The sequence below is a fragment of the Taudactylus pleione genome, unplaced genomic scaffold (assembly GCF_031769625.1).
Source record: "Taudactylus pleione unplaced genomic scaffold, aTauple2 ptg001032l, whole genome shotgun sequence".
Lineage (NCBI taxonomy): Eukaryota > Metazoa > Chordata > Amphibia > Anura > Myobatrachidae > Taudactylus > Taudactylus pleione.
The window spans coordinates 8,080,895-8,105,243 of record NW_028285433.1 but is presented as its reverse complement, the minus strand read 5'-3'; the positions used below and the strand labels follow the sequence as shown (position 1 = coordinate 8,105,243).

General features: G+C 43.8%; 1 protein-coding gene across 1 annotated transcript in view; it reads left to right on the top strand.

Annotated features, from left to right (window-relative positions):
• Window positions 1-1,981: 1,981 nt before the first annotated feature.
• The window catches only part of SVEP1 (sushi, von Willebrand factor type A, EGF and pentraxin domain containing 1), a 470,252-nt gene continuing 447,884 nt past the window's right edge, over window positions 1,982-24,349 (top strand). Inside the window, exon 1 of the mRNA XM_088461305.1 lies at window positions 1,982-2,735. Within this exon, the coding sequence (XP_088317431.1) occupies window positions 2,226-2,735 (510 nt within the window). The 5' untranslated portion in view covers window positions 1,982-2,225. The remainder of the gene's footprint in view (window positions 2,736-24,349) is intronic.

Genomic DNA, 24,349 nt, shown 5'->3' with positions numbered 1-24,349 from the left:
ACAATAAAGTAGTCCAAAAAACTGGTGTATTAGACCAACATTTCAAGGCATCAGACTTTTCTTCAGGATCTCAAATAACATACATTTTTCCAGACTGATGTTAATTTCTACCAGCGGAATAGTCAGAAATGAGCCCAGCTAGATCTCCTGAGTATATAGTGGCCTAAGACATACATAATATTTTTCTATCACTGTAACTGTTTTGTCTTTAATGTACATTGTAACTTGCTTTGCATCTGTGTGCACAAATCATTAGGGAGAGTGTAATGGGAATAACCTGTGTGACATTAATGAAAAAGGCATCAGTGAAACCTCACAGAGTATAGGTAACAGATGACTATCATTGTGAATAATGATAGCTGACATGCCTATCACTTTGAACACATTGGGTGCTGTGAATCCTAGTACACACCATATAATTGTGCTACCCAGATGTAACGATACATCACGTGTGCTGTACACACACTGCACTATCCGGCATACGATGGTGCATGTAATGCTGACCATACACTAGTGCAATTTCGGGCCGTTTGCCCGATTTTAGACAAGTTATATGATGAATCGCGTGGAAATCGTGTAGTATTTAGGTAGGATATGATCCGATGCGCGCTCCTGCCACTCTTAAAATGTATCGTATGATCAGATGTGCAGCCCATCATATCCATCGTAATCGTATGCAAATCGTGCCGTGTATTTGTGCATGCGATGCATCGTGCGTCCGACCAGCGTCATTATAGTGAAATTTTGAAGAAGTGTGTGTTCTTTCAATGACCTTCCCTCCTAAACTGCAGATCGATCGTATTGTGAGATAGTATGTACCTCGTGTGTCAATTTTGTGGTCGGGACTGCCAGGGAGCTGCCGGGGAGTTCAAGGGAAATCGTAAGATGAATCTTATCTTATGCTAGTCGTACTAGTGTATGGCCAGCATTATAGAACTGCGTATATCATTGCATCGTCCCAACTACTGCGCAGAACAGCAGATTAGACGATGAACGGCCGTCATGAATGAAGGATCGGGCGTTATATATCGTACAACACATTGTGTGTACCCAGCATTAGTCTATTAGGAGTAGGGGGATTGCTGTTTTTTGTGGCCCCATAGAGGCTCTGACAAAGGAACTCACACTGAAGGTTTCTTCCTTGTTAATAGTGGAGCAAGCCCAGGCTCAGTGGCATTGAGGAATTGGATGGAGGCGAAGTAATGCCCAATTGTATTTATATATCTTCAATATAGGTAGCTAGTTATTATTGTAAGTATGAGTCAAACTGCCTCTGTTATTTATTGTTGCTTAGTGTTTGTTTAGTTTACAAAAATCCTTTATGTACAGCATTCTTCCACATTTATGCAAAACTTAATGTCACATGATTTAGGTACTTTCCTTGCAAGCTAAATATACAAAAACACTGAAACACACTATAGAGACAGCAGCTGTATAAAACACTTTTATTCCCTCAGAAACATACATTGATGCTACATGTTTCAGATAATATGTAGAGTGTGTTACCTAAGCTGCCTCATATACTTATGTAAGTTTCAAAGAAAGACTGAAAGAAACACTGCAGCGAAACTATTAAAGTTTGATATATTGCCTATAAGTGTTTTCAATTAGAGTGGCACTCGTGGTATCTGCAGCCAGGTCCAGTGAAGGCATCAGAGTCTCTATACCAGACATGTGGGATCAATCAGGGGGCTGATGTGCGCTTTTGGGAATGTTGACAGCCTGACAGACAGAGGCTCCGGTGACAAGAGAGCTCAGCAAATCAGCCATGGACAGAGGAGGGGGAGAAGGAAGGAAGATTTGGAAGAAAGGCAGCAGGCAGAGTAGGGAACACAGCCAAAGAGAGAGAGAGAGAGAGAGAGAGAGAGAGAGAGAGGGGAAGGAGTGAGTGTAAAGTGGATCTGGAACAATAGAAAGAAAGCACAGGACAGACTGAACATCATTTTATAGGAATGGAGAGGAGGGCAGCAGGCAAGTAGTGACTGCTGGCAGCAGATGAGCAGCAGAGCATGCAGCCAGCAGCAGCCTCCCCCAGCAGTACGTACAGTATGCACCCTATCACTCCGCACATCTACAGCAGTGCGCTGGGAGAACATTAGTTTGGATCATACAGACTACAACTTCTCTGTAAGGAGCGGGAGACAGGAGGAAACAATAGGAAAGCGGATTATCATCATCATTATTACTTCCTAAGAAGCATCTCACTGACTTCTGCTCAGGTGATCATGTTGCGTTGGGCTTGTATCTGCTGCTGCCTCTGTCTGGTCCATGGTTGGACAACTTTCCAGCAGCAGCAGGTCCCAGCTTACAGGAGCTCTCCCTCACACGTTTTCCAGATGACAGCGGACAGCAGTGCACAGCAGACAGACAGCACAGAAAACAAAGTGGAGAAGCTGGGTCAATACTTCAAAAAGAACATAAGGAGGCTGAGGGAGAAGAGCCAGAACTTGGACCTGGTCTTCTTGGTGGATGAGTCCTCCAGTGTAGGCCACGCCAACTTTGTCAATGAGCTGAGGTTTGTGAAAAAGCTTCTGTCCGATTTCCCAGTGGTGCCTTCTGCAACCCGAGTGGCCATTGTCACCTTCTCCTCCAAAAACAACGTGCAGAGCAGAGTGGATTACATCTCCTCCAGCCAGTCCCATCAGCACAAGTGCTCCCTGCTGAACAGAGAAATCCCAGCCATCACCTATAAGGGAGGGGGCACCTACACCAAGGGAGCCTTCCAGCAAGCAGCGGTAAGACAGCCTGCTATTACCCGATTAGTAGCGTTCTCATTAGTGTACACATTGTTTTGTATTATTAATATATGCACCCAGTGACCCAGAGATTATGCAGAACGCAATGTAAAGTGGTTTTGTGGTTTAGTTTGGAATGGATGCTAGTATAACTTTTACATCGATGAGAAACTAGTTTTCTTCATTTTTGTCAGTCACCAGCGAGATTGTTCATACTTCTGCAACTCTGTGAAGGATGTAGTTTTACATGTTAAATTAGCAAGCATGCAAATGATCCATTGGTGGGTGGACTTTTTCCACAATCAACCTAATAGTAACTGTGAGCACATCTGTATTTAGATTAGAAGCACAACAAGTTTTTTTTTGCACAAAGTTTTCTGCTTCAGTGTTGTTAGACCTTTTTGTCAGATGTTACTATGGTATACTGAAGTAAAATTACAAGCATTTCATAAGTGTCAAAGACTTTTATTGACAATTACATTAAGTTTATGCATAGAGTCAATATTTACAGTGTTGACCCTTCTTTTTCAAGACCTCTGCAATTCGCCCTGGCATGCTGTCAATCAACTTTTGGGCCACATACTGACTGATGGCCGCCCATTCTTACCTAATCAATGCTTGGTGTTTGTCAGAATTTGTGGGGTTTTGTTTGTCCACCCGCCTCTTGAGGATTCACCACAAGTTCTCAATGGGATTGAGGTCTGGGGAGTTTCCTGGCCATGGATTCAAAATGTAGATGTTTTATTCCCCGAGCCACTTAGTTATCACTTTTGCCTTATGGCAAGGTGCTCCATTATGCTGGAAAAGGCATTGTTCGTCACCAAACTGTTCTTGGATGGTTGGGAGAAGTTGCTCTTGGAGGATATTTTGGTACCATTCATAGCTGTGTTCTTGTGTTCTGCAAATTTGAGAGTGATCTCACTCCCTTGACTGAGAAGCAACCCCACACATGAATGGTCTCAGGATGCTTGGGGTTTATCACCGCAAATTGAGACATGTCACAGTGTTAATTTGCGTGAGGGCCTTCAAGTGTTTTGGTGAATAAGTCCTTTTATCAGAGATGAACGAAAATGAATCAAAGAGTGAAAACTTGAAATGATAGATGTAGACAGAGTATGTTAACATGTTTAATTTAAACTTCGTATACTATATGAAGATTTAGTTCATGATACACTAATAAAGATCATACACTAATTAGAACTAGAGTATATTTCATCATAGATGTCTTTCATGGCACTCTGCATTATACGTGGATATTCACTAGATGACTCACCCTATAATGCAAAATAGAAAAATAAATGTGTGTTAGTACTATTGACCAACAAGCACTGCCTGTATACACAACACAAATGTATTATACCCTGTTCTTGAAGTCAATACAAAGTTGAAACTGAAAAATAACAATGCATATATGTTGTCTCCTCTTGTCATTAAGGATAATATGATTAAGTGCTATGAGATAAGCACACTCATTTCTAAATTTGTAGCCAAAATAATTATACATGAGTTTATTTGTCAGAGCAATCCTTGTTTGTTACTCATCATAAATGATGAATGTTATTATTAGGGGTCAGAGATAGAACTACAGGAAATCAAGAAGCCACTTTTTTATGGACTGTGCTTAGTGTATATAGCTCCCCATGCTTTTTTGGGTGCTACTTACTGCAAACCTGTCACTGAGACCTAAGGTATTTCCACCCATCCTTTTATCTTAGACAAATCCAATGTCTGTTTTTGTAAAATAAAAATGACTTTCCCAGGAAGATCAGGTGATGTCAGACTAAAGATGCTTTTACATATTTGGCCACATATAGGGGTCTATTCACGAAGCAGTGAAGTGTCCTATTTATTTACTTCTCCAGAGGGGCACCCGCTCCTATATGTATCGCATCGTCATACATTTATATGGTGAGTGCAGTTCATAAAAGAACAGAAAGCTCAGCTTTCTGTTCCTCTGCTAGCACCGCATTCGCCATCTCAGGATGGTGTAAGCAGTGCTGTTACGGGAGAAGAGCAGCCTACTCCCTGTTCTCTCTGACCCCTTCTCTGCCAGCAGCCAATCAGAGGAGCCCAGAGCATATGCATATACTGGGTCACCTCCTATTGGCTGCCCCCCGCTGACCCAGTGCCACCCTCCCCTCTGTTCATACCCCTGTCGCCGCTATAAGTAATGTGACCTGGCATAAGCATATGTCGGGTCACCTATGTCTTGACTGCCTGCTGCATTATTTAAATTAGTGATATACGGTATAAGCATTATTCACACAACTTAAAATCACTACTATAAATATTATCGCTTATATATATAACCATATTTCAGTACTACAAAGATCATATTTATTCATTCCTATTGGTCTGCATTGGAGTTTACAATCTAAATTCTTTTCCACACAAATACAGACACATACAATCTACCTGGAATGCGGTTAAAATCCCTACGATCAGGATGCTGACTGCAATCCCGGCACCAGAATCCCGAACACCGAGAGAACACCGGCGCCGGAATCCCAACATGACTGGGGATGCCGACGTCAGAATCCCGGCAGCCGGCATTCAAATCGTAAGGAGACTGGAGCAACACACAGGAGGGGTTTAAGTTCAGGGTGCGGGGTAAATAGGACAAGGGAACAGTACTCACCGTTCCCTTGTCAGTATTACAACCATCGGGATGCCACTGTCAGTGTACTGACAACCGACATTTCCTCCGTCGGTATTTAATACCGGTTCCCAATCTACCGGTATGTGTTTGTACTATGGGAGCACTAGGACTAAACTCATGCAAACAGTTGGGAGCATACACGCTGCATGCGGATCGAACCTGGTTGGAACTGAACTTTTGCCCTAGTACTGTGAGGCAGCAATGCTAACTACTGTGCACTATGTCACTGCTTTGAGAGTGTTGCAGGACGTGGGAAACCCAGTGACGTCCCGTCAGCTGGCACTCGCGTAGTACTGGTATACAAGACACATACCAATACTTGTCCCTTTGGTTTCGGGTAATAATTTTCTTGTTTTGCAAAGACCCCCCTGGATGCTACGGAGACCAGCGCGAGGATCAGGTGAGTATAGGATCTTTGTTGCAGGTACTCCCATTGGATTCTACGGGACAAGGGGACAGAAACATCTGGTAGAAGGTAAGTATGTGTGAATGAGATAGGTGTATGTAATAAACTTGTATTATATATGGTGTGTGTACTGTCTTTATTTAACTATTTCTTTTACAGTGGGGGTACGGGTGCCGGCTGCCTGCTGCCACTTGTAGTTCCGAAAGTGCCAAAGGGCAGGCATGCAGGCACCTGTAGTTCCACTGTAAAATACAATAGTTTAATACTAATTAACACTTTATTACCCCCGTATCCACCACTCCAGGGGTGCGGGGAAGAGCCTCGGGCTTCAGACCAAGCCTGGGGTTCGGGAGAGGGGGGACCCCTTTTTTATGGGGTCCCCACCTCCCCTGAGATCCGTGGCTAGGCCTGACCGGCTTGGGGTGAGAATGCTTTGGCCCTGGAGACTCGGTAATAGGGTCTCCAGGCTATGGCATTAAACCCCGGTCGGTTTGGGTCCGGTGCTGGTTTTAAATATAGAGGGACTCCTACGCAATTTTTTTCCCCCTATATTTAAAACCAGCACTGGCCCTGCAGCCAGGTGCTGATTCTTAAATTATGGTGGAACTCTACTCGAATTGTTCCCTGTAATGTTAGGAACCAGGACTGGCTGACCAGGCCGGGACTGGTTAGCCTTTTGAGGGGGGACCCTACATAAACTTTTTTAGAAAAATTAACCTTTAAAATATATTTAAAAAAAAAGCAGTCTGCACATATTTTACTGATATGAGCAGCCTGCTTGTTCGGGAGAGAAATTCGGGCAGGGAAATCGGGGCTGCAAAACGGACAGGATCGACCAAATACACCATCAATCAAAACGATCCTGTCAAAACTGGGAGCTTGGTAAATTCCTAATTTTGAAAGTGAAAAAAAATGTCCACTTTGATCTATCCTATCCGAGTTGAAAAACGGGACAAATAGGGACCAACACGAATCTTAGTAAATTTATCCCTAAATGGGAGAAACTTTTCACACCTGTTTCAGTCTGGCAAACTGGTGTTCTCAATTTTGTTTCCATTACTACTATAGTCAAATTCATGCAAAAGAAAGACTAAGGGCTCTATTTACTATAATCCGCATATTGAATGCAGATTGTAGTGTGATATTAACGACTGAATTTGCATTGCGAATTCAGGCAATATCACAAGAATTTACTGCAAATCCCTTGCAGGGACAGAGCTTGCGAAAAAGCTCTGTTCCTGCGAATCCCATCCGCACACTAGTCACGGTATTTTCGGAAAAAATACTGTGACAAAGTGGTAATTGTGATGCATACGAGGCGCAAAATAGGAATAAATGGTTTTAATGATTAAAAATATTAAGAATGGTAAAAAGTGAGGCAATTCATATGTAAAAAACAATAAAAAAACAATAAGAAATTGGTCCATAAATTTTCTAATGAATGAGTACTTCAGCTTCTAGATACATGGGATCATAATGAAATGAGATAAAATGGGGTCTCCGTCTGGTCGCTCACCGAGTCCTGTGTTCTTAGGGCTTTCATTAGCTACTGCTGTTTATGTCTTGCGTTCGGTTGCTGGTCATCTGGCCATGGAATGTTGGGGCCCTCAGTGTCTGTTCTCCCCAGGATATGTGAGACACTCAATCAAAACCTAACCTTACATGTGATGTTGCTGTTCACACATTGATGCCACCATTTGGAAAACATTGAACTGCCTTTCATTCCTGAGGCGCCTATATGTATATGTTTATGTTTATTTCTAACACATGACCCCATTTTATCTCATTTCATTATGATCCCATGTATCTAGAAGCTGAAGTACTCATTCTTTAGAAAATTTATGGACCAATTTCTTATTGTTTTTTTATTGTTTTTTACATATGAATTGCCTCACTTTTTACCATTCTTAATATTTTTACTCATTAAAACCATTTATTCCTATTTTGCGCCTCGTATGCATCACAATTACCATTTAAACAAATAGTGGCACAGGAAAGCCACTAACATTCGAAGCAGCACCTAGGAATTAAAATCTTAACTTAAGTAGTCACTTTCAATTTTAGCTTTTTGTTTAAGAGCGCATTGAACCACGTTTTTTTCTTTACTGTGACAAAGTGCCCGCGCATGCGCCAACCGGCCGTCACTGCTACCCCCCTGGTGTTAAGCCCCGTACCCGGCGCTAAGCCCTGCCCCCCACGATTACGGACCCCCCACGACCCCTCCCCCCCCTGGTGATGCCCCGCCTCCCTTAATTACACTTACCTGCACGATCCGGGCCTCCGGTGATGTCCTCCATGTCCGCCGGTCAGGTGATATCCCATACTGCACTAGGACCCGATCACCTGATGACCGGGCCGCAGTGCACTATGGGAGACCAGCTGACCGGAGGGAGGACATCACCCGGAGCCCCGATCACCGGTCCCTGGAGTCAGGTAAGTTAATTTTTTTTTTACTATTTTTTTTTTTTTTTTTTTTACAGTAGTCAGCTTGCGGTCTGTTTAGACCACTGATTACTGGGACCAACTCCCGGCTCTGCTCTCCCGTTAGAACGGAGCAGGAGTCCAGTAACCGGGGGAGACCCTGGATAACGCCACCTCCAGGTGGCGTTATTATCACAGGGCCTCCCTAGGTATTTTTTTCACATTTTATTTTTAGTAACTCTGGTCAGATCACATTTCCCATTACAATTATGGGAAATGCGATCTGCTTACTAAAAATAAGTGATACTTAGGGGTTGGAGTTGAATTTTACGAATTCTACTCCAATTGCCCTGTAATAACGTTAAGGTGATACTAAAATAATGTGAAAAGGGTGTGAAAACACCCTTTTTCACTTTATTTTAGTCAAAATAATGTTGATGAATAAAGCCCTAAGACTTTTTGATGGAAATTTATGAAAATGTGCTTTTTATGACAGTTTTCAGCGATGTGTTGAGGTTTGAAAACCCTTATATTGAATGTGGTTTCTTCCAAACCACATGCAGTTTAGGGCAAACCGCCATGCAAAACTGGATATAAAACTTTACATTTTACTCTACATTAGCCAGGATAAAGAAAAAATATAAAGAATTTTTACTTTAAAAAATCCCCTCCACCCTATGCTGTAACAGCCTCTGCTACTTAGCATTGGGTTCGGTCTTTTACAGGGGAATCCGAACAAGTAATTGCTCCCCCACACCTACATATGCTTGGCCCTATGCTAAGTAGAGACACTGCACCTGATTGGCTGGCCATCTAGGTATGCGGCTTACTAGATATTAACTCATTTGGCAAAGAGAGCTCCTCTGGAGCAGTCTGCTTCATCTGTAAGGGTTTTTTTTACCTAAATTAATTAAGTCAGATTAAGATAAAATCAAGATAAGAATAAGATTACAGATGAGATTTTATTGTTGACACTGCACTACAGAAAAAGTAGGTGGCCGGTAATATTAAAAATATCAATGGGGGAAAATAAATTATTTATTATATTAAGGGGGCACAATGAATTAATTAATGTAATAAAGAATCACAGTTAATTATATGAAGAAAGGGGTACATTAATTAGTCAATATAATAAGGAGGCACAGTTTATTCTTTAAAAACTAAAGGGCCATAGTTTATTCTTGATAACACGAAGGGGGCACAAATGCTTTATTAGTACAGTAAAAGGGCAACACTTGTAGTGCCAGTTCTTTTAGCATTCCTGGTGAGGTGACAGTATGCACTGCCACCCACTATAATAATGTTTAGTCCAAAACATTGGTTTGGGAACACAGATGATTTCTACCAGGGCAGTCTGTGGGCAGCACCGTCGCTTCCCTACGGTACTTGCTTCTGGCTAGCAGGTTGCCATGGCACCCTGCAGCCAGGATCGCTGCTGCAGTGCTGCCCGGAGTATCTTTTAGAAGCTCCAGTCAGGCACCCTGCAGTCTGAACAGCCTATCGGTCAGTATGGCACTTAGCCGGGATCCCGACTGCTGTTGGGATTCCGCTGCTGATATTTTGACCGTCGGCATCCTGTCTGACGGGATGCTGACTACCGTAAATCTCCAATGAACTGAAATTATGGCTTTGGCTACACTATTTAAATGTTTCAGAAGTAACTTATTAATAGACAATACAGGGCCGGTAATCTTATTGAGAAGTCAATAAACGGGTTCCGAACCTACTTCCTGGCCCAACATCTCTTTAGACGGGATGTAATCAGGAAGCCAGTGGTCGAAATGCCGTCCGCCAGCTTCCCGACAGTGAAAGCCCGGCATAGGACTAAAGATAGGTGTCTAAATACCGACACCTATCATTAGCCCCATGCCGAAATCCCGATGCCCGACATATCGAACATAGGTAAGCCGGGCATCGGGAGCTCTTAGCCGTGGGTGGGGTTAGGTTCAGGGACTGCTGGGGCCATTTAGGGTTAGGCACCCCTCCCAGAGGGTTAGGGTTGGGCTAAGGGAAGAAGGGGTTAGGGTTAGGCACCACTGGGTTGAGGTTAGGGTTATGCACCCTCCCGAGAGGGTTAGGTTTAGGGTGCGGGGAGAGGGGGTTAGGTTTAGGCACCCCTGGGGGGAGGTTAGGGTCAGGCACTAGGGAGGGAGGTTAGCGTTAAGCACCACTAAGAGAGGATTAGGGTACTTACCCTAGTCGGGATCTTCATCTGCTGGGCATAGACTGGATCTAATAAGGGGGTGGAGTGGAGTGGGGGGGAGGAGCTGGGCAGAGACTGGATCTAATAAGGGGGGGTGGAGTGGGGGAAAAAAAAGCTGTACAGAGACTGGATTTAATAACCGGGAACGGGGAAGAAGTGGGGTGGGGGAAAAAAGCTGTGCAGCTGGGCAGAGACTGGTTCTAATAACCTGGGGGGGCTGCCTATTTTGTCAGTCCCGGGCCCCACCATTTCTGATGGCAGCCCTGCATGGTGGTCTGGAATATCAGGTCCCAATCCTTAGAGTCAAGTTGTATATCAAGATCTCTCTTCCAGTCAGCCATGTAGCATGGTAGTGTAGAAAGAGTATTCTCTATGAGGATTTTGTAACCTAGAAAAAGTTCTGAGAGTCGAACATGCTTAGGGAAAAGCCTTGTGTATCAAATTGCTTGAAAGAAAATGTTTAATGGGAAGGTATCTCCAGATCTTAGATGCAGGTAGATCCCAAGTCAATCGTACCTGACTAACGAGTATTTACCAGAAGAGGACACTAGCTTGCAGATATGCACAACCCCAGCCTGTAACCAAAGATGAAAATACACAGGAGTCATCCTAGGGGGAAGGTCAGAATTGTGGAAGAGTTATAAGAAAGGACACAAAAAGAAATACAGGGTCTTTTTCATAGCTATTTCCAAATAAACAGATTTGGGCCAACAGTGGGATGAGCAGCTACCATAACTATGAGGTAAACCCATACCTTGGGTTTTCCTCATAGCTACCATAACAGGTAGCTATGAGGTAAACCCAAGGCACAAAGAGAGCCCTTGATTTTAAATCCTCATCCACTGAGTCCGATCTAGACCACTCTAGAACTCTATTAAGGAATGTGGAGTAGCTGAAAACCACCTAGGTGTGTAAGTCAGAAAAGCACGTCATGTCGGAAAATTAGGTCGATGGCCACCCCAGACAAATTCCCTCTGAAACCAGTTTCTAGGCACATGTACCAGGAGGGTCTGAAGCAAAGCAAGTAGAGTATTCTAGGGAGAATGTTCATTTTAATGATACTAGCTCTACCCAACCACGAGAACGTTTCCCAGCGGCAGTCAAGGAGCTCACCTCGGATATCTCAGGGATTTCTCATACTCAATATGCTAAGAGTGAATTTAATGTAGTCTACCCCTTCTTTTTCCCAACTCTCTATTTCTGTTGCAAATACTGTCCTAAAGTTATGTTATATACATAATTTTATAGTCCATACATAATGGTCTAAGCTATCAGAAAACACTAGTACTGTATATGTGCACTGAAGTGATGCTAATTGTTATTATGTCACAGCTGCACTGTACATGTCTGCAATCCTTTCTGTGAACTTCCAGAATCTTAGAATCTTAGGGTTGTTTAACTGTGATTTCTAGCCAAATGCAGTTTGCATGGATGTCACAGTGTTACCACTAATGGCTAATTGGGAGTACAAGGCTGCAAACCTTACACCCACACACATTTATGATGCAAGCCATGTGTTCTATCCTCTGTAAAGTTAGCTGTTTGTATCCTGCTGCTGGAGGTTTGGGGAAATTAGGCGATGGCTGAAATTGGCATTTGTTCAACATCTGACCCTTTATGTACAGGTAGGCTCAAGTCGTAGTTATTTCATATATGATATGTTACTCTCAAGGGGGAGATTCAATTAAGCACAAAGTCCCATAGTAGCATCGCACAATGTGCTACTGCTCACACTTCTGGCTATTATAGTACAGAAAACATTGCTTATATTGCTCATTAATGTGTGAATAATAAAGTGATATCCCGTGGAGAAGCATCACATAAGGCTGCTACAGGGCCTCACACTTAATTTAAACTCTACCATGTATATTGGAAGGGTATGTAGTAAAATGTCCACATGGTCTGTATGTCAACGTGGACATTATGTCTACCCGCCAAAATGTTCATATTCACAATGTCAACATCACCTGTTAATGTTAGGGTTAGGCTGCCGTTAGTGTAGAGTTATGTCTAAAAACCACAAAAAAAACCTATACGAACATCCCAGCTGTCCGCATTCACAGTGTCTACATTATATCATGTCAGCATTGTGAATGTATACATGTCGACATGATGCCCATGTCGACATTCTGAATCTAGACATTCAGGCCATGTCAACATTCTGATGTTGATATTCTGATTGTCAACATTTTGTACCACAAGCACCCATAGTAAATGTACTATATTCTAAAAATAGATTAAATACATTAGATAAACATGGCTGTAGAGAGGAATTTTGGTCACGCGGGGAATAGAATGCTTTGATGATGCATCTGACATTAATGGGTAGCTCCTTGGCACTTCTTTATTTATGTATAGCACCTAGGATCTGACTTTTATAGCAAATTGTTTTTATTAGATAATAGTAGCAGATTATTACAAAAATGAACCATTTCAAAATTGGTAGTACAAAATAAACCTGCAAAATGAGGTTTCAATCAGATCCGAAATAATATAGAATTTCCTGATCAGAATATAAAGAACCTCTATAATCAAAATAAAAAAGAAGAAAAAAAAATAAAATAAATTTGGATAGTAAAACATTAATTAGATACTATAACATTTAGGGAAGAGACAAAACAATTAGGAAAGAAAAGACCAAAAAAAAAGGGGGGGGGAGAGAGGAAAGAGAGAGTTGCTGCATAAATAGAATATAGATCAAAAACAAAACCCCAACAAGTTTAATAATAATGTATATTGGCTCCCTAAAGGATTTGTAGTCGCCATCAGCGGAAGTTATCAAATCGTCCATCTCCATATATAAATCTATTCTCGTGAACCAGTCAGTCACCACGGAAGGAGAGGAGGAGCGCCATCTCACTGGGATAACAGCCTCTGCCTCGTTATTCAAATGACATAATAAAGACCTTTTGTACCTCGAGAGGGTCCCGGACGACAGGTGTAATAACCAAAACAGGGGGTCTGTGGGAACCGGTTCACCCAGAATTATGGCTGAGAGGCGAATCACTTCCCACCAATAGGGCCGAAGGAGTGGGCATTGCCACAGATATGAAAAGGGTTACCCAGGGCATTCAAGCAGCGCCAACATATATTGGGCACCCCAATCCCCATTTTAGAAAGAGTATCTGGGCATCTGTACCATCTCGAGATGAGCTCGTACTGAGTCTCAACAACGGTGGTACTCTTGGAGCAGGCGTGTGCTAGTACAAATATTTTTGTCCATTGAGTTTCATCTAGACTGGAACCGAGGTCACGGTTCCAATGCTCAGTAAAGCTTGGGAGGGAGGAGCCTGCATCTGAGGAGAGAGAGCTGTATAGTAATGAAATAGTATGGGTGGGGGGAGTTGGACTTACACCTAGCTGCTCAAAAGGAGTATAAATCCTACTTAAGGTCTGGGGTGTTCCCAAGGAGTGTAAGAAATGACAAACCTGGAAATAGCGCCAATATTCATTAGCCTGCAGCTTCCATCTCTCACATACTTCTGCAAAAGATAGTACGCTACCATTGTTAACCAACTGTCCAACCCTGAAAAGACCTGCCCTCAACCAAGAATGGAAGGTAATATGGTCCATCCCTGGAGGGAAGCTATCATTATAAAGGAACTGTGTTAGAGGGGAATTAGGAGCGAATATCGATGAGGATCTCCTCATGGACCTCCAACAGGAGAGCGTGGGGCCAATAGTGGGGTGCGTGAGATTGGGGAGGGCAGGAAGCCACAAAGCTATCGACAGGGGGATCTCAAGTGCTTGTTGTTCTATGCATATCCATTGTTTAGGGGAGACAGATCTAGTCCATTCTAAAATGCGGTGTAGGAGGCATGCTTGATGGTATCTTTTAATATTTGGAAGGGAAATGCCGCCTCTATCCTTGTGACGGGACATAACATCCAACCTCAAACGGGGTCTATTTCCCTTCCAGATGAAGTCTCTAAATAGAGTTTGGACATCTAGTATCCACTTAGGTGATAATTTGATTGGGAGAGTTCGTAGGAAGTATAGGATCCTAGGTAAGAAGTTCATCTTTAACACGCCCAGTCTTCCAAACCACAAAAAAGATTTGGTTTTCCATAACTGCAAATCCGAGCGGAGTTTGGCCAGTATAGGGGCAAAATTAGATTAAAATAGGTGTTTAAGGTTTCTAGTTAAAGTAACCCCAACATATTTTAAATGGGTTGTATGCCAAGCAAAGGGGAATGATAATTTGAGACCAGCTACCATCTGGGAGGGGGCAGTAATGTTTAGAGCAACAGATTTCGAGTAGTTAATTTTAAAGTTAGAAAGGTCCCCAAAGGTCTTAAACTCTTCTAATAAATTCGGAAGTGAAACTATAGGGTTCCTGATTGTCGGCAAATAAAGCTAATTTATATTCCTCCCTGCCCACCTTGAAACCCGATATATAAGGGTTTAGGCGAATGGATCGTGCCAGGGCCCCCATACAAAGGACGAAAATCATAGAAGATAATGGGCAGCCCTGTCTAGTTCCATTTGCTATGGGGAAAGAATTTGAAAGGGAGCCGTTAATTCTGATTCACGCAGATGGAGACCTATATAAGGCGAGGATACGTTGAAGGCAAACAGGTCCCAATCCCAATTGTCTCAAAACTCCCGTCATAAAGTCCCAATTGACATGATCGAACGCCTTCTCGGCATCGGTAGACAACAGAATAGCTGAATAACAGTCGAGGAAATATGGTGGATAAGAGCTAGAAGTTTTGAAGTGTTATCTCTGGTCTCGCGTCCCGGGACAAACCCCACCTGGTCGCTATGAATGAGGGAAGGAAGGGAGTGTTTGCGAGAAGCTTTGCGAATAGTTTGACATCGACTTTAAGAAGGGAAGTTGGTCGATAGCTGGGACAGAGAGAAGGGTTCTTACCCTCTTTAGGAATTACTGCGATATGGGCTTCCATAGATTGTTTAGAAAAGGGTGAGGTGTCTGAGATATTGTTAAAAGCTTTCAGGAGCAGGGGGCTAGTTTGTCCCGGAAGGCCTTATAGTAATTAATGGTAAAGCCATCGGGGCCATGGCTCTTCACAGAAGACTTGATGACTTCCTCCAGTTCCCGTAAGGAAAAGGGTGTCTCTAATTCATCTCTGACCAAGGTGTCAAGTTTGGGAAAACTAACTTTGGAAAGATAAGTGTCGATAGCTCAGTGCTTCCCGCCACATTGGGGAAAGCCGTGGAAACTGGTAAATTATAAAGCAAAGAATAATACAAACAGAATAATTCCGCAATTGAAGTATCATGAAGGTTCTGCCCCCCTCTATCCTTAACAGAAGAGATTACGGAGCGCATTCTTTGGGTTCTGAGAGCACGTGCCAACATTTTCCCGGGTGTATTACCCCAGTGAAAATATCGACTCCTACATTTCCGGAAAGAGGATCTGACTTTTAACTCCTTTGAATCATTGTTATTAGTCAATAGAGGAGATTGTATTACATATTCTGGTGATTTAACTTAAATCCACAGGAAGCACAGTTTATTACTGCAATTACGGCCCTGAGCAGCTTTTACTGGAGTGGGAACACCTAAAGGAAGCTCCCTTCTTAGCTATGCTCCTACTTAATCCAATGTTTACATATCCAATGTTAACCATAATCCAATGTTTACAAGTTTTATTGATACACTCAAGATCTACTTGAGATTTATGCAAAATGTAGGTTTTATCTACAGTATATTAATGTGAATACTACTAATCATGTTGTCTGCCACCATTATTATTATTTCAGGTCTCCTAATATTTTTTAAAAGACCTTTCAAATAACACTGCGTGGTCATGTCTGGTAACACCTCATTACTTTAAATAGCAAAGCAGTGACTTTTTGTAAACTCATACCGTATAATTGAAGTTTAGAATTTTATCTCATATGTGTCACTTTTAAATCCATTGAAGTCCATGAATGCATGAGGAGAGAAGGAGGAAGGGGATCAAAGAGGAAAGGAGAGGAGAGGAAAATGCCAATTAGAGAGGGGTGGTGACAGAAGCCAATAAGAAAGGAGAGGGGAAGAGTAAAGCCAATCAGAGAGGGCAAGTGACAGAAGCCAATAAGAAAAGGAGAGGAGAGGAGTGGTGACAGAAGCCAGGGCCGCAACTAGGGGGGGGGCTAGGGGTGCACATGCACCGGGTGCCTGACTTGAGGGGGAGCTAGACAGGCTGCCGAGTGGGGCCCGGATGGCTGCAGGCATAGGAGGAGCCACGCGGTCCTCCCCTGTCATTTCTGGATTTTTTTTTTCTAAGTAGAGCTATGGCAACACTGCTGTTATTTACGTCAGGTCAGATTTGATAGAGACAGCGGCGGGCACTAGGACCCGCCGCCAGCCTGGCCTCAAGTGTCCCGGGGCTGAGGAAAGAGCAGCAGCACCCGCCGGTAAGCATAACAGGTACACGGGGAAGTGGGACAGCAGCCAGTCGGGTATGGCAGGCTGAACATAGCTAGTGGCGGCGGTGGGGGCTAATGATATTGACATGGTGTGCTCGGGCTTCATAGTATCCTGTGACATGGGGGAGACACTGACATGAATAAAGAGGCTGAAATCAGAGACATGGAGGGGAACAGACAGGAGCTGAGAGGGGTCGACCTCTACAGCCACATTCTGATTACCTAACAAAGAATAACTGCTGCATAACGCACTGTAAGCCCCAGCACCTGGGATGCTCAGGCTGCCTCATTATGGCCCCTAGGAAGGTAAAGAGCAAAAAACAGAGGAGACTATGAGGAAATATAATGTGTCTGCAGAACCCTTGCAGGACATTCTGTGACATTACTGTTGCATAATGTGTTACTTATAAGAGGCATTACTGTGTGGCATAATGTGTTATAACAGGGGAATTACTATATGGCATAATGTGTAAGGGGCATTACTGTGGCACAATGAGTTATAAGAGGTATTACTTGGTGTGACATAATGTGTAAGAGGTACTACTGTGTGGCACAATGATTTGTAAGAGGTATTACCTAGTGTGGCATTATGAGTAAGGGGCATTACTGTGTCACAAAACCACACACAGGGTTATTATTATTTTTTTTTTTGGGTTGCGCCAAGTTACTGCCTTGCTCCGGGTGATAAAATTGCTAGTTTCGGCCCTGCAGAAGCCAATAAGAAAGGAGAGAAGGGCAAAGAGTTGATCAGAGAGGGGTGGCGACAGAAGCCAATAAGAAAGGAGTGGACAGGGGCAAAGAGCCAATCACAGGATAGATAGGGGAGGGAATTAAAGAGGTGAGAAGTTAATGTAATCAATCTGATAGGAAAGGGGAGGTGACAGAAGATGATCACAGCGGAGGGAGGTCCGGAGGGGAGGCAATCTGGGCAGCTTGAGGGAGCATGAAATGTAAAACTGATCTCAGATATGTAACTTATTTAGGATATAGAGAAAACAAACCGATATAAAACAGGCAGCTGTCATACTGTGCAGCGCCCCATGAATTCAGGAACCCTGGATGGCGCCCTCTGTCCATTTTGGTGCCTGGAGCTCATGCTTCAGTGGAACCACCTGCGCTACACACCTGCTCATAACCATAAACAATTAAAAAAATTAAAGAACATGTGGGGATTGGGAAAGTAGAGGGTCGGATGGAAAGATTCACTAAGGTTTATAAAGCGAGCAATGATGGGATTCTCAGGGGGAGATGAGGGAGCAAACAGCACTCAAGGGGAGATGTATCTGTTAGAGAGAGGAGTGCACTCCTGCTTCCTTCTTCTCTGAAATACATTCCGGGCACTTTGACCTCCAACCTGAGGTGCCATTGGCACACGCCATTGTGTAAGAGTAACGCAGTGCAACATCACGTGCAGTACTTAGCTCCTCAAGTGAGAACATTATAACCTGCATCACTGCTGTTGTGACTACCGCCAGAGACCACCGCTGTTATCACTGTGTGCGTTACCGCTGCTACTGTTGTTACCAATATACCTGCAAGCCTGGCTAAGCCTGGTGTGGACTAATCTTACATTAGTATGGGCTTAAGCTTAGACCTACATACAATACCAAATATAATTTTCTTCTTTAACGTTTTTCACCTCAAAAATGTATGAGCAACTGTCAATTAACCCTTTTATCAGTGATATATTTTGGTTACATAATATTGATATTTATAAGGTGTAAAATATTTCAGATCCATTTGAAGTTACAAACTTATAATTTCTTTAAACTGCTTTTAACAGTTTATATTTATTTTTCTCTTATTTTTTAGAAATAAACAGTGGAGGTCATTCAGACCCGCTCGCAAGAGCAGGACGCTTGCAAGCGGGTCGATGGTGCAAGCCATCGTTATGGGTCTAGATGGACGTCCGAGTCCGGCCCCACTGACATCACTAGTGATGTCAGTGGGAGTGATTTTGGCTCTGATAGAGCCAAAATCACTCCAGGGCTTGCGGTCACTGAGACCCTACCGCAGGGTCTTGTCGCAAGCCCGATGGTCGCGATGGTCTTGTGGTCTTGACCATCGCGACCATCATCATGGACGCTCGCTATAGCTGTGGGTGGTAACCCACAGCTATGCGAGCGTCCATGAGGCCGCTCCAAGTTGAGGGAGGAGGGCCCTGATTTAGAGCGAGCGCTCTGGTCAGCGCGTCCGGCTCTGAATCAGGCCCAGTGTTCTAATTTATTTTAGTATGGCTATTTTGCAGTCGTTAAGAACCACACTAATTGAAATGCTTTACAACTATAGAATAACTTTCCTATATTTCACTTTGGTGGTCACACACACTTATGATGAAGCTTCAACATTACCATCAAGCTTTCTAATTACAGGCTACTTACTTTAAGTCTTATTACTTGTTTACAGCAGGTGGCTACCCAGTGGCAGTTACACACTGTGCGATTAAAGCGCACTTCAGCTACTGAAAAAGCTTCTGACTATTCTCATTGCCAGCTACAGACTCTGCTACTTAGAAGCATTACACCCTGTCTCAGGAACTCTGCTACAAGCATGTACCATACCCTGTCTCGGGAACTGAGCTACAAAAATGCACCATACCTTATCTCGAGAGCAGCGGCGTCACTTACTTTGGTGACACCCGGTGCGGCTAGTAGGACTCCTCTCGCTCGCACATGGGGGCATGGCCTCACCCCATGAAGGCACGCCTCCTTATGTGTGCCAATTTTGGGGACATGACCACATGTCACGTCCCCCGTTCTTGGCACACAGTGGGCTTACCCAGCGCGCTGGCAGCTACTGGGGGCAGCTCCCAACCTCTTCCCTGCCTCTCTCTGCAGTGTGGCTGCTCGGTGACACCATCCAATGGGGTGCTATTTTGGTGTCACCCCCTCGGATGGTGTCACCCGGTGCGGCCTGCACCCCCCTAGTGACGCCAGTGCTTGGGAGCTCCCTCACTCAAGATTCTGGAGCAGGTTGACTGGTGCACATACACAAACTCTTTAAGGACATAGGGCCTGATTTACTATCATACGCAACTGCGTATGCAATAGCGATTACGCACGCAGTTCAACTGCGATAGTATGCTAATTCATTGCAATCACTATTCCCTTGCAGCACTACGCAAGGACGCCCACTTTACTTACCACACATCCGTAATGTTTAGCAAGACTGCAATACCATCGGTACAGTCGAGTACCCTCGCAGGCTCTCGCACACTTGCACAACCCCTGACCTTACTCAGAAATTGATAACAACCATGCACACTATCAGGCCTCAGGCTTTGTAGGCCATTGCAGTGGATAATTTATGTATGCCCTTGCAACGGCATTGAAACACACTGGCACACCTGCGTTTCCCCGACCACCACCCCCGTTACCACCCCCAAACGGCATGCCTGTAAATCACTCTGCGGTGTGTCTGCATAGTCACTGCGATTGCAGTCTCAACACAATAGCTTAGCTAGTTTGCGCACTGCGATGCATACGCATGCGCAGAACGCAACAATCAGCCGATTGCAAGCGTAATTGAAGTTGCATACCATAGTAAATCAGGCTCAGAGTTCTATCCATTACTTTCTTGTGAACCATTACCTTATGCCCCTGAGAGTGAACTTTACACAATCACAAAGGAAGAGTTAAGCAACATGGCTCAGTGAGAAAACATTGGTACTTTAAATATGTTCCCATTCACATTCCTGCAAGTAAGCACTTAGAACATGAGAAATCAACATGATTGCAACACTGTTTTTACTGGACATATACATGGCACTAACTGAAGCATTATTTACCAGGTACCTGATAAAGATTAGCAATGTCACACTTAGGCCAAACAATAGTTAGGGCAACTGCAAGTTTTTTTTCTTCTGCTTCTCCAATTGCATTAGGACACAGATCTCTTGATGCTTTCATGTGCTAGGACACTTGATGCTATATTTAAGACTTATAGCAGATTTCCACTCTTCACCGTCATAAATTGGGTTTGGATCATGAAGTCTCTGAAGTACACAGTGAACAAGTCTAGCAAATTCCTTACTTTCTTGAAGGTTTCCCCTTTCTGCTCCTCATGGAACTCCTGATCCTCAATTAGTTATTTGTATTTGTATTTGATGTCTCAGTCTCTGACACACAGCTGCAGTCATGACTAGCAACAGAAGTCTCTGTGGCTGTACAACAATCTGGGTGTCTTTAGGTGAAGTAGTCTCAAGAAACACAACATCCATTGGTAGTATAAGCTTGTTGTCAATGATGTTCCACAAAAAATAGGCTTTGCTTTGCTTACAGTATCCTAACATTATGCATTTGATGGATTTAGGATCAAGTTGTGTCTTCTCTCTTCGGGTATATGAGTATAAGCTTTACTTCCAAATACACGTAAATGGCTGGTGTTTGGTCTTTTGCCAAGAATTGCACCATTCAGCATAGCTCAAGTTCTTTCAGCTATTGTCCTATTCGCTCTTTCACTTACTCCATTTTCTTCTGGTGTATAGGCGATAGGTGATGCTGAATGACTTTTTGTTCAAGATAGTTGGCTAGATCTTTGTTTTTGTATTCTCCGCCATTCCCAGATCTTAGGACCCCATTTAACAATGATACATAACTCCTTTAGCACTCGTTAAAGGGGTTATGTCATCATTTCAATATCCTCATAATCTAAGATCACCCCTGTTTGTCACTGCATTGCTCTCACCATCTTCAGGGAATCCTTCCAGGCATTGCCGGGTCCCTGCTGGGTGAAACTATCATGGACATGCTCAGACTGCCCCATCGCGCATGTCATAGAATCCAGTCATTGGCAGTGATAGACTGCCAGCAGCTGAGAGGAGGACACCTACGATGAGAGGGATGTCGTTTTACCTTGCCGGAGAAGTAAGTAATTCTGAATACCAGTAGTATATTTATTTGTGTCACTGCGTTACTACACGAAGTACAGTATGTCGCTGGTGTTTTGGTTTGTTCTTAAATGGGGCCCTTAGTAGCTTTAGTTCCAGACCTGATTGGTGTTCTACTAGTCCAAGGGTAAGATATTAAGTCCACACAATACTGATATCAAATCTGTAAAGGACCAACGTTTGCTGTTTATATATATTTTTAAATATACAGTAGGGGTGAATATACTTTGCCAGTGGTTGGTGGTGCACCATGGAGTAATGTACAAATATACTCAAAAAATAAAAATCGTTGCACTAATATTTGTATTATAACTAGTGTATAAAATAGAGGAGGAGCAGGGGCACATCTATAAAGGGTGCAGGACCCCTGGGTCCAACGGGCCCACACCGCACACCCTGCACACATATTTGTAATGCTTACCTCTCCAGAGTCCCATGCAGGCGCTATTAATGCTAGTGCCCAGAGTCTACTGATGCTCTCAGTGCGCTGTCGGCCGCTGGAGAGAGAGGGTGCCCCGGACGGAGACTGCACACGGGCCCCTCCTCTCTTAATACAAGGTGGAGATACCCAACAACATAAAACAATTGAATAAAATAATTATCAAGATCAAATTCTGTATCAATATTGAGGCTCTGTGGGAGCTGTAATTATGAGATGCCTTTTCACACGCACAGTATATTCACAATCAATATTTTTCATAAGAGAATAAGTATATTACATAATTCTTATCTCATGGTAATTGTGTCCACAATATATTCGTACGGTAGTCATTAGGTTCCCACATTGAGTAATGTGACAACATACACAATAAATTGTTATGTACCCAAGGAAGAATTCAGGGTCTGATTCAGAGATGGAACTTGCAGCTGTGAGACCCTGGCCACGTCCCTCCCAAAAAATGGGGGTGACACCCCCCGTTTCCAGAAACGGAGGCCAGCCACGCCCCCGTGCCGCCCCCCAAATGCTGCGTCAATCATGCTGCGGCTTGTGGGGGTTTGTGAGCAAGATCACAGTACTCGTTCTGCACATGTGCAGACCGTAAACCATCGGAGATGTATGCTAACCATCGGGTTAGTGTACATCTCTGAATGAGGCCCTCAGTATACAGTAAATAGTATGGTCAAATATATTGTTATATACCCAAGATATAATTCAGTATACAAAAAATTGTAGGGTGAACAAATAGTATGTTGATACTGAGGCTTCATAGGGACCATAGACATAGAATATAATTTCCCCATACACATTATCTTTATATCCAAACACATTTTCTTTGCATGTGAACATAATCATAATTCTTATTTCACAGCATGTATATAATATATTTGTTCATCATCACATAATTTCTACAAAAACAGGTGGAAATTAGCAATTCTTTTTTGGAATCACATTGCAGATAGGGGGGTAGCATTCCTATGATGAGAAAGCATCCACGAAATATCTAGCTAGCCCCCCTCTCTGCAATGTAATTCCATATCAGAGACGGAACCAAACACTCATCTGAAAGCAGAAGCATGCTCTCTGACTTTCCTTCAATCCACGCCGGTGGTCACTCTCTCATTGACTTCTTCACTGCAATCTGCAAAAGTAGACGTTTTTCCACCATATGGTTTAGGATCAATGCACATCCAACAGCCATCTTAACAGGGGCATATCTATAATGGGTGCAGGATGTGTGGTGCACATGGGCCCGCACCGCACACCCTGCACCCATATTATTTAAAACTTACCTCTCCGAGGTCCCGCGCCAGGTGTCAGCGCTGTACAAAAAGCCGGGAAAATGCCTGCTGTGGCCATTTTTCCGGCATTTTGCACATGTGCACTAGACTCTGGGCATACTCTAGTGCCGAGAGTCTACTAATGCTCCGGTGGTCGACCAGCAGCATCAGTCAGCTTCCGGTCGCCGTGAAGAGAGGAGGGGGCCCCCTCCTCTCTAAAGACGCCCTTGCATCTTACTCTTGCTTCAAACACTGCAGCTCTCCTAACACGCAGAGGGCTCTCATGCATAGGATGGCTAATTTATGCGATGGCTAATTTATGCACGCCCATGTAACAGCATTTAAACAGTCCAACACGCCTGCGTTTTATTAGCCTCCCCTCTTACCTCCACCAGTCACTTGGGATCCTGCAAATGGATTCTTTGTGTGCATGCATCATCGCAAACCAATCGCAGTGCATGCGCAGTGCGGCATAAACACACATACGCAATGGCAAATAATCCATTATCTATCATCTATCTGTCTATCTATATACGGGATGCAGTCGGCATCCGGGCGTGTGGGATGCAAACAGTCTGAATACCGGCATCGAAATCCCGACCGGTCGGGATCCCGGCACCAGTATCCCGACCGTCGGCATCCCGAAGGTAAAAATCGGGGTGTTAGTGGGAGGTTAGGGCTAGGTAGCGGGGTTTGGGTTAGACATTAGGGGGAGGGTTAGGGTTAGAGATCAGGTAGAGAGTGTTAGGATTAGGGTGTGGGGAGGGAAAGGTTAGGTCTGGGCACTGGGGATGGGGTGTTTGGCTTAGGGTGCGGGGAGGGGGAGGTTAGGTTTAGGCTCTAGGGGAGAGGTTGGGGTTAGGCACCGGGGAGGGTGGGTTAGGGTTAGGGGTTAGAAAAATACTTACCATTACTTCCTATGGGTGTAGGGATTCTGGCTG